The following is a 13,320-nucleotide window of genomic DNA, read 5'->3' on the forward strand; positions in this document are numbered from 1 at the left end:
TTATACACATTCAAAAAGCAGACATGAACAAAACATTAAATGGCACAAATCTGAATTCTCTATAGTCGGGAAAGAAAAAAGTAAATTTGTACTTGGGTTGGAAAAATGGAATGTGTGAATACCTAAGGAACATTATTTGTTAAAAATATAGAACAAGCTTATTCACAAACAGAACCTAGAAATCTGTGTTTTCCTGAAGGAGCAATAGCTGGAGAGAAGCAGTTGACTTACAGGTTTATGTGATTGATCTCTTTTCGATGCAAAGTAATTTCTTGATTGTCTTTGGTTTCTCTGTCAAAGTCTTACAGGAACTGAGTGTTACAAGTTTATGGTTTTCTATTTGGTTCTTCTTAAATACCATTGTTGGCTTGACCGTTCTTCAGAGAAAAACTAAACTCTAAAACAAAATGCATAACAGATGTAAAGCATTACAAAGTTTCCCACCTCACCTTTCACCTTACCATATATTTTTAACACCAGGCAGCACCCACTGAGTTGATGTGCTACTGAGCGGCCGAGTGTTCCCCGAGGCCAGTGCAAACCTGGCAATTATGGTCTTACAGATACTTATGGTTAAAACTGTTACTCGTATATCTAGAAGAGGAAATGCAATTTTCTGCAAAAAAAAAAAAAAAAGCATGTCCATGACTGATGTGGGATAAGAAACAAAAATTAAAGGAAAACATGAACCTATAATTTGATTAAATGAAACATTAAGTATGTCACCTGTGGGACAAATATTCATTGCAAATATATACACTTAGGCTCTTACTATCAATATATGAAAGTGACCAAATAAATATATACCAACGTGAAAATATGTCAGTGAAATGTGAGCAGTATTTTAAAAACAGCCTTGATACAACATCAAAAATGCCAATTTAATCATTTTCCACATGCCAGTTCTTTCAAAGCTCCTTCCCCCCCCCCCCCCCCCCCCAACTTGCGGGACCTCCTCCTTCTACACTAAGCTTGGGGCTTTTCTGAAGAAAACAGTGATATCTGTGGCCTGGCTTGCAGGGTGGTGTCACCTAAATTCTTTGAGTAGAAAGGTGTTTTCTTTTTCTACAGTAACAATTTTTAAGGGATTAATTTCAAGAATTTACCAACCTTTACCTAGAACATGCTTCAGATCTTCAGATCTAGGGTAAATCTTTGCTGTACTATAATATAATACTGCAACTTAGTCTTTCCTCAGTTAAGATGTTGGAAAACTCTTTTCATTTTGTAGAAAAAATATATTAGAATGTAAGTTTTATGATGGTCCAGACTTCGTTTACTGTGTTAGCTCCACAACCTAAACTGTCAGGCACTTAGAAGGCCGGTAATAAGTTTTCAGTTAATGAATAGAAGAATTTCCTTTTCCGGGATAACAATATTCTTTTAACCTTTCTCCAGAGATTATATTCTACGCCTTCCAAAAAGAAGTTTCATCCTGTCTAATCTGGTCCTGTTCGACACAGTATTCTAGAACTTAATAGCTGTGTTGTCATTGTGATAATCGCCACCGCCATCATCAATGTCAGAACATTAAAACATTTATATTGTTATAGAAAAGTATAAATGGGCTCCAATGGACACCATTTCAAGGCCCTCTTGAGTCCCTATAATCTGTTTCCACTCAAAGCAGTTTATGCTTTGTTTACAATTTAAATCAATTTAGTTTCAAAATTGGGAAGATAGAAAATCTAAGAAATGGAGTGCTGGTACTTACACTTGAAAAATACCTAAAAATTAAAATTGTTTTTGTTTGGCAATTACTAGCAAAAAGTCAAAATCTGAACTTGATGAAGGATTTATAGAAATTTTGTACTTAGAAAGTATCTGGGCAGCCTTAGTTGATATTTATGGTGGTGGTGTTTTCTTCTTCTTCTTTTTTTTAAAAAATATATTTTATTGATTTTTTTTGCCCCCCTCCCTCCCTCCTACTCATCCCCTCCCTGTTTTCTTCTTTTTAAAAAAATATATTTTATTGATTTTTTACAGAGAGGAAGGGAGAGAGATAGAGAGCTAGAAATGTTGATGAGAGAGAAACATCGACCAGCTGCCTCTTGCACACCCCCTACTGGGGATGTGCCCACAACCAAGGTACATGCCCTTGACCGGAATCGAACCTGGGACCTTACCGACGCTGTACCACTGAGCCAAACTGGTTTCGGCTGATGGTGGTGCTTTCATGGTAGCCAGGTTTTTATCTTTATCAGATGGAGAAAGGATGACAATTTTTTGGTCCCTGTTTTCCTTGCCACCTCCGATGGAATAACTGAGTGATGTCAGTCCATATCACATCCCCCCTAATTCTCTTTCTGGGAATCTTTCCCATGTACCAGCTACCTTTCACAGGTAGCTAGAGTGGAGGGAGTGGTTTCCTGGAATACCTACTACGCACAAAGTCCCATCAAATCTTATATCTTATCAGGCCAAGGAGTTCCAGCGAAAGTGGGGGAGTAGGAATACGTGCTCACCACCTTCCATAATGACATCAAAATTACAACTAAATTACAGAACAATCCACCTGGAGTACTATCTGAAGACTAGCTGAACAGAAGCCCTGGAACTAAGGATATAAAACAACAACAACACGTGGAGACTGGTAGGAGGGGTAGGTTGTTAGCAGTGAGTGGCTTCCACAATTCTGGCCTACCCAGTTCTGTGTGATGGGAGAATGGAGAGAACGATCGAAAGACTTTTAGCCAGAGGTGGAGTTATTAACCAGTGATGGAAGAGGGAGACATCTGGAGGGTCAAGGGCCTCAATTAGAAAGAATCTTGGGGGGAAATCGCACAGGATGATTAATGTTCTTTGGTTAGCAAGGTCAACATGTCAGGATTGCCACATGTGGGAAATAGGTTAATTGGTGTTTTAGGGGTAATACACTTAGGCCCAGGGAAGGTCCTGTTAGCACTAGAAGGATCCCTGCTGAGAATTAGGCCCTTTACCTTGGGTAATTTATTTTGAAGTCTCTCACTTTGATCCTAAAAATCTTTCAGTAGCTATTTCTGAGATTCTGATGAGCATTTACCCTTTGAAACTGAGGGAAAATTTTTGATTTAAAAACATTTAGTAATTGATATAGTGGCCAAGTTGGTAGATTCATGTTCCTCTTATTAATACATCCATGGGAGAGACTGATTGCTCTTCCATGAGATGCACGATTCATAATAACAAATCATGAATGACAGGGGACTAGCCAAGTTATTGTTGCTTCTTCCTGATTTTTTAGAAAACAACAACAGGATTTCTAATCTTGTGGGGATCCTCTTAAGACCATTTTCTCACTTGGCCTTGACGGTAAAAGTAAGTTGCTCAGTCATTTATATTATAATTTAGGCCTAAAGCCGAAGTTGGATTGACCAGTGTGCCTCTTGATTTCTCCTTTGTCACTGTAAGAGGGGGAACTGAGAAATAAAACAAGACTTTCAAAGATCTGGGAAGATGAAAGGTGTAGCAAAATATCGATATGTAGGTCTAGCCTGGGGTACGATGGCAGAAAGGGTATTCTAGAAAACATCTGTAATAAAATATTGCCAAGGGGAGATTAGGAAGAAATTCAGTATCTGCTGGGTTTCAATGAGACAGAGGGAGAGACAGAGGGAGAGATACAGTGTGGGTTCTTCTTGGATGTGTCCCCCACCTCCCCTTCCAGAGTCCTAAATCTTTTTGGGCTGTTTGGAACATTTGGATGATTTTAAGGGATTGTGTAAACTGAATACCATTATGTTTAATTATAATATACATTCTATTAGGTCTAGTAATAATTAATGTCGTTTTCTAATACTTTTTTAAATCGAATTTATTTAAACAATACAACAAAATTTAATCAACAATATAGTTGCCATTGTTTTCTATTACTTGTGCCCAATGCTCAGGAAGCATTTTAATCCCTCTGTTGTAAAATTCTTGTGATTTTGATGCAAAAAATTCGGTCAATGCATTTTTGAGGCATTCTTCATTATTAACTTTTTTTCCAAGAAGAAAGTTTTGCAAAGAACGAAACAAATGGTAATCGGAAGGGGCAATATCAGGAGAATATGCAGGTTGAGGGAGAACTTCCCATTCCAACTGGCGCAGTTTTTCAGCAGTGATTCTTGCAGTATGCGGTCGTGTGTTATCCTGGTGAAGAATTACGCCCTTCCGATTACCGTATTTTTCGGACCATAAGACGCACTTTTCCCCCTAGAAGTGGGGGGGAAAAGTCTCTGCGTCTTATGGTCCAAATATAGCCTACACATACACTTTAAAAAAAAAGTTTTTTTACTTGCCCGGCTCTGTGTGGTCTCTGTGTGCTTGCCCGGCTCTAAAATGGTTCTAAATGCTGCTGTTTACTTTACAGGGTTGATTACATGTGTTTATGACTGTGACGTTGGGTTTTAATGCACATAAAATATTTTAGGACACTATTTGTTTCAGAATCTTTTTTTCTTCATTTCCCTTCTCTAAAAACTGGTGCGTCTTATGGTCCAGAGCGTCTTATGGTCTGAAAAATACGGTAATCAGCGTGGGTTCTTTTTCTCTTAAAGCTTGGGCTAACCTTTCCAATTGGGCACTATACACTGCACTTGTAATGGTTTGGTTAGATGGTAAAAGTTCATAATGAAGAATTCCTTTAAAATTCCACCAAACACACAGCATCACTTTTTTCGCATGCAAGTCAGGTTTTGGCGTGGGCTGCGGAGCCTCATTTTTGTCCAACTAGTGAGGCCGCCTTTTCAAATTAACATACAGCACCCATTCTTCATCTCCGGTAACAATTTGCTCTAAAAACGGCAAACGGTTTTGACGAGAGAGGAGCAAACTGCAAATTGTGACTCTGATTAAGGTTGTTGTCGGTCAACTCATGAGGAACCCATTTTCCAAACTTTTGGACTTTGCCAAGTGCACGCAATTGATTGGAAATTGTTTTTTGTGAACTATTTAAAGTTGTCACAAGCTCTTGGTGGGTAATTTGAGGATTTTGCACCAAAAGAGCTTGAAGAGCTTCTTGATCAAAATTGGACACACGGCCTCGACCACTCTTGTCATCTAACGAAAAATTTCCCTCGCGAAATTTCTCAAACCAACGCTGGCATTTTCTGGCGCTAACTGCATGTTGACCAAGAGCACTACAGATGTTTTTTGCAGCCTCACTTGCTTTTCTTCCTAATTGGAACTCGTAAAGCATGCAGTGCCGAATATGCTCTTCATCCGCCATCTTCTTAGCCCTAGTTTGGCAACAAAAACCAAACCAAACACAAACTTTTTCAAGCAAAACTTGTTAATTGCACTTCACACGTTCTGTAGATACCACGTGTTTGAAGGTTATGTCAATACAAGTCAACGCGAAGCAAGATTTTAAACGAATGTTTAAAAACGACATTAATTATTACTAGGCCCGATATATAGGCTTTTGGTGTTTCAAAATATAAGAAAATTACACACTTCCAACAGAGAAGAAGGATGGTATAAACAGACATTGAACTGGGCACAGTTGACGGCCATTAATTGACTCATGACTTTGCATAAGTAATTTTATCTCTGAGTTTTCTTTTAAAATTAAAATATGGAGGGTGGTAGGTTAGGGACAGGGAACAGGTGGGTGGGCTAGACTGCTAAGATATTATGCTTCTTTCTGGAACTCCTTTGATGCTAGATCTATTGTACCTTTGTTGCAATGAGATTGGAGCATTGCTATTTTCATTGGGGCCAGGGAGACAGCTGGTTTCATTGTCAAGTCTCCCTGGGGCTCTGAGGATGGCCTCTGAGTAACTAAGAGACACATCTACCCTCCCTCTCTCCCCTCTCACCCCATTCAGAGTGTCCTTTAGCTATTAGGCTGCTTTATTACAATTTTGTTTCTAAATTCTTTGTAGAAAGAGATAAACAGGATATAAAATCATGAAATCGTTACAGAACATTCAGAGTTTACTAAGGGTAATTCAGGGCTTAATACCTACTTGGAAAGGGTGAATGTCAATGTCCCTGAACAGCTGTACCCACATCACGTGGGAACTTGTTAGAAAAGTAGCTTCCCAGGCCCCACCCCAGCCCCACTGTCCCAGAAACCGGACGGGGCCGGCACCTGTGTCTTCAGAAGCCCTGCATGCGGTCCTGTCGCACCCACAGTTGGGAGAGTCACTGTCCTGATGCGGACGTAGCTAACAGGTGGGAAGCTTTTGTTGGGTTGCCTGGAGACTAGCAAGAGAAGGTTTTCTTAAAGTGGGTGTGAGAATTGCTCGGTCCACAGGAGAGCCTTGGCGAAGGCCATGAAGCAGGGCAAGGCTTTGCATCTGTTCCTGGGCAGGCAGACCAGTCCCTGACCACCCGTGTGGTTGGGGCTCAAGCTGAGACCAACACTCACAGGAAGCCAGGTTCTCTCCGTTCCCAGCTCCTTTCTGCCCAGGAAGCATTGCTTGTCAGAACTGTGAAAAGAGCGGGATTCAAGTCCCGCTTCTGACGGGCCTACAGCTAGCTGTGAGAGCTCTGGGGAAGGAGTTCATCCCTCTGGGCTTTCCATTCCACTTACCGGTAGTTTCTTCATCTTTGGAACTAATACCTTCGGCAAAGCACAGTGTAGTTTTTGTGGCTTGCATATAGAAGCTACTCGATAAACACCAGTTCCCTCGCTTCCTGGGCACCGATGGCTGATCCTCAGTTGGTACAGAATGGCATGGGCCACAGTCCTGACTGATCCTGAGTTAGCTACAGGACCTTTTGTTAGGAAGGTAAATCAACTGCCACTGACCGTGGTGCCATGATACATTCTAAGAAGACTGGTTGGCGATGACTGAGTCGCACATCACACGTTTCCTAAGTGGCTGTGGAGCTTGGAATTGACCCGTGGCCCCACGTAGCTGCTCAGCGGGTGCTGTGCCATAGTCTTCTCCTACACTGAGTGTTCTGGAAAGAGGCCTTCTGTGTGTGCCTGGGACAGCCGCCTGAGGCCCTGGAATCCAGTCTCCATAAAACATTGTGTCAGTGGGATGTTGTTATACTAATAATTTGCATTTGCCACCTTGACAACTTCCTCAAATATAAAATTCACTGCATAACACTCATTGATTTCTCATTCTTAGTTCTAAAAAAAATGAGTTCTAAATGATCACTATTGCTATGCCCATCCGATTCTCATTTAAAAACGCCAATCCTCCAAGCCCTTTGTGTGTTGTCTGCCGATTGTGTAGTCTGCAATTTCTTCACCGGCTATGGGGTAATACGAAAGCAATCAGCTATCTTTCATTTAGCCCATGTGCAAGATCAGTGTTCTGTCAGCGAAACCGAACCGTATAACCTGGAACCCCAGAGAAACAAATTCCCTCGGAGCACCAGGCTTCACCCTTCCCTTAGTTTTCTCTAGCTGTGGGCTTGTTCGAAGGCATTCATTTTGACAAGTCTAATTTGTGTTTCCTTCCTGATCATACAGCTTTAAAAAAAAATCCTCACCCAAGGAGTTATTTTTTTCATTGATTTTTAGAGAGAGCAGAAGGGAAAGGGAGATGAATCAATGTGAGAGACTTCGATTGGTTGCTTCCCGCACTCACCCAGATCAGGGAGGAGTTCAAACCTGCAACCCAGGTAACTGCCCTTGACTAATCGAACCTGAGACCCTCCAGTGCACAGGCTGACACTCTGACCACTGAGCCACACCAGCCAGGACCATACAGGTTATTTTTTAAACTTAACTATCACTATTTACTCAATTAGATTTTATATCTCTAAGACATGTATACTTAATACTTGTATCGCATTTTAAATGCCACCAGCCAACATTTCTCAAATGCCTATTTCAAAAGAAATAGAAGGCCAATTCTCTTCTTTCAGATGTCATACAAGCTCTCAAGGAAGGCACCCAGTTGAGTAATGAAAAATTTTTTTTTTCTGAAGCAATAAACTGCCATGTGCTAAAGAATAGTTTGCAAAAATGAACAACATTCAAGGGACACTAGCTAGAGAAATGGCCAAAAAGACCTCTGGGAGGCACTGAGACTTATTTTGAGTTTTAATAAAGACAGTTTTGGGTTAGAGGACAGTTGTGAGGGAATATGGTAGGCAAAGGGGATAACTGCCTTCTGTAAAGGGGAAGAAAAACAAACTTTGTTGTAGGTAAGTTGGAGAACCATTAAGACAACGGCTCTCCAACTATCTACATTTCTTCTTACACTGTTAAGATTTAAGATGGCAGGAAAATGTTTTAGCAAAGAATCCATTATATCTATCCCTCGCTTCTTCCTTCTAATTTATTGAAAATCCCACCTACATTTCCTTAATAGGAAACAGGCCCCAAATGCTCAAATATGGACTGTTTTAAAGTTTTCCCACCTCGATTTTACTTGCTAAATAATTTTTTTACTTACTTATTTGTTTTTAAATGACAATGTATTGTAGACCAGGCAAAGTTTGTATTCTGACTCCCTACCTACCATCTGTTTTGTTTTGTTTTGTTTTGATCCCCCTGTGTGGAACAAACTTCCTTCTGAAAAATTTTACTTCAGGCACAAATTGCCGATGATGGTCATTTTAGAGATAAAATCTCATCATCTCAAGTTAGCAGCGAGGCTTCCTAAGTGCTGTCCAGTCAGGGCTGGAGAATGGCCACCTTCATCTCACTGTGCGCTCTGAAGTGGGGGCATCCTTTTCCTGCTTGTTGTCGGATGGATTTAAGCAGTGAAATATCTCAATGATGGAGAGCAAAGGTGACTTCCTGTTTTGTTTTAGGCTTTGTTTCCTTCGCCTCTTCATGAGGGCTGTGTTTTCTCACAGCCTGCGATCCTTTGGCTCCGAGATTTCCCATTGAAAGGGCCGGGAGCGGGGCCTCGGCGGGTCACTCCGTTTACAACGCGCCCGCCGGCGGTGGGGGAGGTGGCTCATTAGCGGCGGAGCGGGTCCGGACGGGATCTGTTTTCCATTTTCTCCTCCGGACTGAGCTCATTTGGATGGGAAGGATTTTATTGTTGTCATCATCATCATCATCATTATTTGTGGTGTAATTTCCCTCAACTGTTAGGTGAAATGCTTGGTGAGGAGAGTTAAATATTAAGTGCCATTTTATGTGCAAGTGCTTCAAAGCAATTAGTTTTCCTTCTTAAGATAAAAAACAAACAAAACACACGACAAAACTCAAAGGTTTTGTCTGCAGGGCAAAGGAAGAAAAATGAAAGGTATTTTATTATTTTATTTATTATTTTATTTTATTTATTTTATTTTATTTGCTTCTGGAGGCCTATTTGCAATTGTTTCCAGCATTTCTTCTTCGTCTCTCCCTTTCTTTCTTTCTTTCTCTCTTTCTCTCTCTCTCTCTCTCTCTCTCTCTCTCTCTCTCTCTCTCTCTTCCCTCCCTCCCCCCCCCTCTCTCTAATTTCCTTCCACCTAATTACCTAAAGTGCAGACCGCTGCAGCCAGGAGCTCTGGCTAAGGCTCCACCGTTGCCACCCGGGTCCCTGTTTTCTGCAACTTGGACCTTTCAAGTGACCTTGCTCCAGCCCTCCCCCTTCCTGTCCGGCTCTGCAGAACCGGGGGGCTCCCCCAGGCCCCCCAGGCAGAGCTGCAGCTCCCGTGGCCGGGGAGACCGGGGCTGGGTGGGTTTCAGAGGGAGGATTCCAGAGGGAGGACCGGGGGAGACAGACGCCTCCGCTGGGAACCCGGGCGGCTGCTCGGTCAGGGCTGGAGGCTCTTTCTCCGGAGCCAGCCCGGGGCTCCGCGGGGTGGGGGTGGGGTGGGGTGGGGTGGGGTGGGCGTGCAGGTCTCGAGCCCGAGCTGCTCCGGGCTCCCCCTCCCCTCCGCTCCCAGCCCACGGCCCTTCTTCCTCCCGCTCCTTCCTCCGCTCCTCGGAGGGCTGGGTCTGCACCGGGGCGGGGCGGGGCTGCCCCCCGGCCCGGAGGTGGGAGAGCGGGACCGCGGGACCCGGGCGCAGACCTCCCGTCGGGGCTCCCCCCGGCCGGCCGGCCCCGCTGCAGCCGCGGCAGCTCCCGGCAAAAAGTGCATCTTTCGGCTCAGCTTGCAAAGCTTGCAAACTCTGACTGCGTCCCGCCCCGCCCCCTTGGGGACTTTTCTCTTTGGGTTTCCTTCCTTGCTCAGCCTCCACCCCCTCCCCCTTTGGAGACTTTCAGCTTCTGGTAGCACCTTCCTGTAACCAGGGGACGCCGCTCCCCGAGCACCCACTGCTGCTGTTTCCATTCCTCCCGCGCCTCCCTCGTCCCCCTCTCCTCGGGGTCATCCGCGGAGCCTGACGTGTCGCCAGGGGGGACGGGGAATAAATAGGTGCCGCCGCCCGCCCCGCGGGGCTCAGACGCCGGGCAGGGCAGCCGGGGCGGCGGGCGCTCGGCGGAGCTCGTGGGACCCCATTGGGGGAATTTGATCCTCGGAAGCTGGGGGATCGCCGGGGGAGGAGAAGCGCCCAGATCGCCGTGTCCAGTTCCAGGGGGGGAGGAGGGGAAGGAAGAGGAGGAGGAGGGGGAGACGGCGGAGCCGGCCTCTCGCTCGGCGTGCTCGGCGCAGCTGCCCGGCGCCCCGTCCCGCCGGGATCATGGTCGGCGGCCGCCCGGGAGGGAGGCGGCCGGGGCTGCCGGGGGCCGGGCTGCTCGCCCTGGCGGCGCTCTGCCTGCTCCGCGCGCCCGGGGCCCGCGCGGCCGCCTGCGAGCCCGTCCGCATCCCGCTGTGCAAGTCCCTGCCCTGGAACATGACGAAGATGCCCAACCACCTGCACCACAGCACCCAGGCCAACGCCATCCTGGCCATCGAGCAGTTCGAGGGCCTGCTGGGCACGCACTGCAGCCCCGACCTGCTCTTCTTCCTCTGCGCCATGTACGCGCCCATCTGCACCATCGACTTCCAGCACGAGCCCATCAAGCCCTGCAAGTCCGTGTGCGAGCGCGCCCGGCAGGGCTGCGAGCCCATCCTCGTCAAGTACCGCCACGCGTGGCCCGAGAGCCTGGCCTGCGAGGAGCTGCCGGTGTATGACCGCGGCGTGTGCATCTCCCCCGAGGCCATCGTCACCGCCGACGGCGCGGGTGAGTCCGGGCGGCGAGCCTCTGCCTCTGCCCCCGCCTCCCCGCCGGCTGCTTGGGGTCCTGTGACTCTGACCCTGTCTTTCCTATGCCGATTCCTTCTCTTCATCTCCTTCTCTCTCCCCTCGTCACCCTTCCCATCTGAGGCGCTGCCTTCCAATGGATCAGTGCTTCCCAAACTTCTCACCTGGCGGAGTTGTTAAACTACAGATTCCCGAATCCCAACTAAGAAGTGCTAACCTAGAATTTTTGGGAACATATAGCACTTCTTAATTGGGATTCGGGAATCTGTAGTTTAACAACTCCACCAGGTGATTCTCATCATGAGAGAAGTTTGGGAAACACTGCGATGATGTGTTCCTCCAAAGCACCCTGGTCACTCCACTCCCATCTCACTTCTACTCACCGCGGACCCTTCACCTTGCACTCTAAGCACGTGGAAGGAACCAGGTCTTGCACAGCGATGCTTTTTGCAAATTTTTTATTTGTTTACAATCCCTGAGCTTTCCTGCCCCCTTCTCTTGCTTTCTCAACCATCGTCTTCTCAATCTGTAATTTAGAGATGCTTGTCAGCATTGTCTGGTGAAAACAGAAAACTGAAGCACCGTTGTCTTCTGATCGTTAACAATGCCTGGATAGTGTCAGCAACCTTACTCTGTCCCACAGACCTTAGCGGTATGTTGTGTTTGCTCAAAACCCAATTGGAGCAATTACCTTCACCTTAAATTTCCCTCGCCTTTCAATGAGGTAAAGTGTCCTTCCGTTCCAGACGGAAACAGCTGTGAGACATGGCCCTGCACTGCTGACTAGCTCCTGTGACCTGCTCCCTCCACCGAGCTGGCCCAGGGACACTGCTGGGCGCTTTTCACATTCCAAGTCACTTTGTAAATGACATAGGGGTGGAAGGAGTTATATTTAAGGCGTGTTATCATCACACACTCATGTAATGTTATTTTTAATCTCGCCTCTTATCCCACTCTTATGCTCTGCGAATCATTTGTCTTTAGTACCTTATTTCATGCTCTTTCTCTGTGTGTACCTCAACCACACATGCATTTCAATCCTTCCCTACCATAAAGCTTTAGTGCTGTTCTGCCTTTAATAGAATCAACCACAAGTTGTTTTCTCACTAGTGTTTGGTCTCAGTGTGACAGTCATAACTCTTAAAACCTCAGCTAAACCTCGTTCCTTATGGTCCATTTAACGCTAACTCAGTACCACTCCTGCCAGTTAACCCAAACTTCAATGCCACCCTTTGTAGCCTTTAAAGAAATAAACCCAATCTTTTATGATTGGTCTTCTTTCATATCCTTCCCAGATCAGCTCTGTGCTTGGATGTGAAGACTTGATTGCCTCCTTTCTGTTCTTTTCTTGGGCATAACGTCTTTCTTCTGCCTCTCAACGTGCTCAGCCCAAGCTCATGTCCTCTGCTCGTTTCTAGGTAATAGTTCCTGGGTGTCAGATAACAGATTTGAAGAAAAAAAATTGCTCTTTGTGCACATTACCTGTTTTATATAAAGTGATTGGGGAGGGGGACAGTGTATGAGGAGCCACAAAACCAAAACTGAACAGAAAGATTTCAAGAGCTTTTGATGGTCACTTCACTTAGTGCATCACTCTTCTTGATTTTGATCAAGAACCGGGAACTGCTTGTATACCATAATCAGAAAGAAATGAATTTGTAGTTAAACTTGTGGCTAAAAGCGCACTCTTGAGCCTTTGCATTAGTACTGTCACAGGCTGTACAGACTCTGGAAGAGCTGGGTGAGCTGCTGCCCTGGGCTGCCAGGTACTTAGAATTTGTTAAATGCTGACGCTCCTCTCAGGCCAGGGGCTGGGAGTGAGGTGCCCAGGGTTCCTGTGAAATGCAGTCCTCCCCCTTAAAGGAGAAGCCTTGCTCTGAAGCCTCTCAGAGATGGCCCTCAAAGGAGAGACGTTTGGCCAGGTTAATGGCTCTCAAGGCCAACGCCGACATTGATGGGAAGCCGTTTCCATTAGTGTCCCCGAGTTCCCGATCACTGTGGGCCAAGCACAGGACAGTCGCCTCACTGGGCTCTCGAATAAGTAGGGCATGCATGGAAACAGTTCGTCAGTCCATGGGCCTGATTTCTAGCTACCTTAAAAGGCCACCATATCTGCTTTGTGGACACAGTTCTTGCTAGAAAAATGAGGAGGGGTAGGGGCAGTTGCAACCATATTTCAGTAAAGATCTCCCTTCCCCCTGCCTTCACCTTCAGTGTGACTCATTCTGCTGTGGCAGGAGGGAGCTGAAGGGGACGTGGGAATGGGGCATGGAGGGGTGGGTTCTAGCCTGAAGGGTCCCCTTGGCTTCCAAGGCCAG

The 13,320-nt window shown here is 45.8% G+C and overlaps 1 protein-coding gene across 2 annotated transcripts in view; it reads left to right on the forward strand.

Annotated features, from left to right (window-relative positions):
- Positions 1–9,881: 9,881 nt before the first annotated feature.
- The window catches only part of FRZB (frizzled related protein), a 31,011-nt gene continuing 27,572 nt past the window's right edge, over positions 9,882–13,320 (forward strand). The window contains exon 1 of one of the 2 annotated variants that reach the window (XM_036421853.2): positions 9,882–10,982. In XM_036421853.2, the coding sequence (XP_036277746.1) occupies positions 10,499–10,982 (484 nt within the window). In that variant the 5' untranslated portion in view covers positions 9,882–10,498. The remainder of the gene's footprint in view (positions 10,983–13,320) is intronic. The other variant, XM_036421852.2, reaches the window with a different exon arrangement.

The sequence above is a fragment of the Pipistrellus kuhlii genome, unplaced genomic scaffold, assembly GCF_014108245.1.
Source record: "Pipistrellus kuhlii isolate mPipKuh1 unplaced genomic scaffold, mPipKuh1.p scaffold_m20_p_7, whole genome shotgun sequence".
NCBI classification, from domain to species: Eukaryota; Metazoa; Chordata; class Mammalia; order Chiroptera; family Vespertilionidae; genus Pipistrellus; species Pipistrellus kuhlii.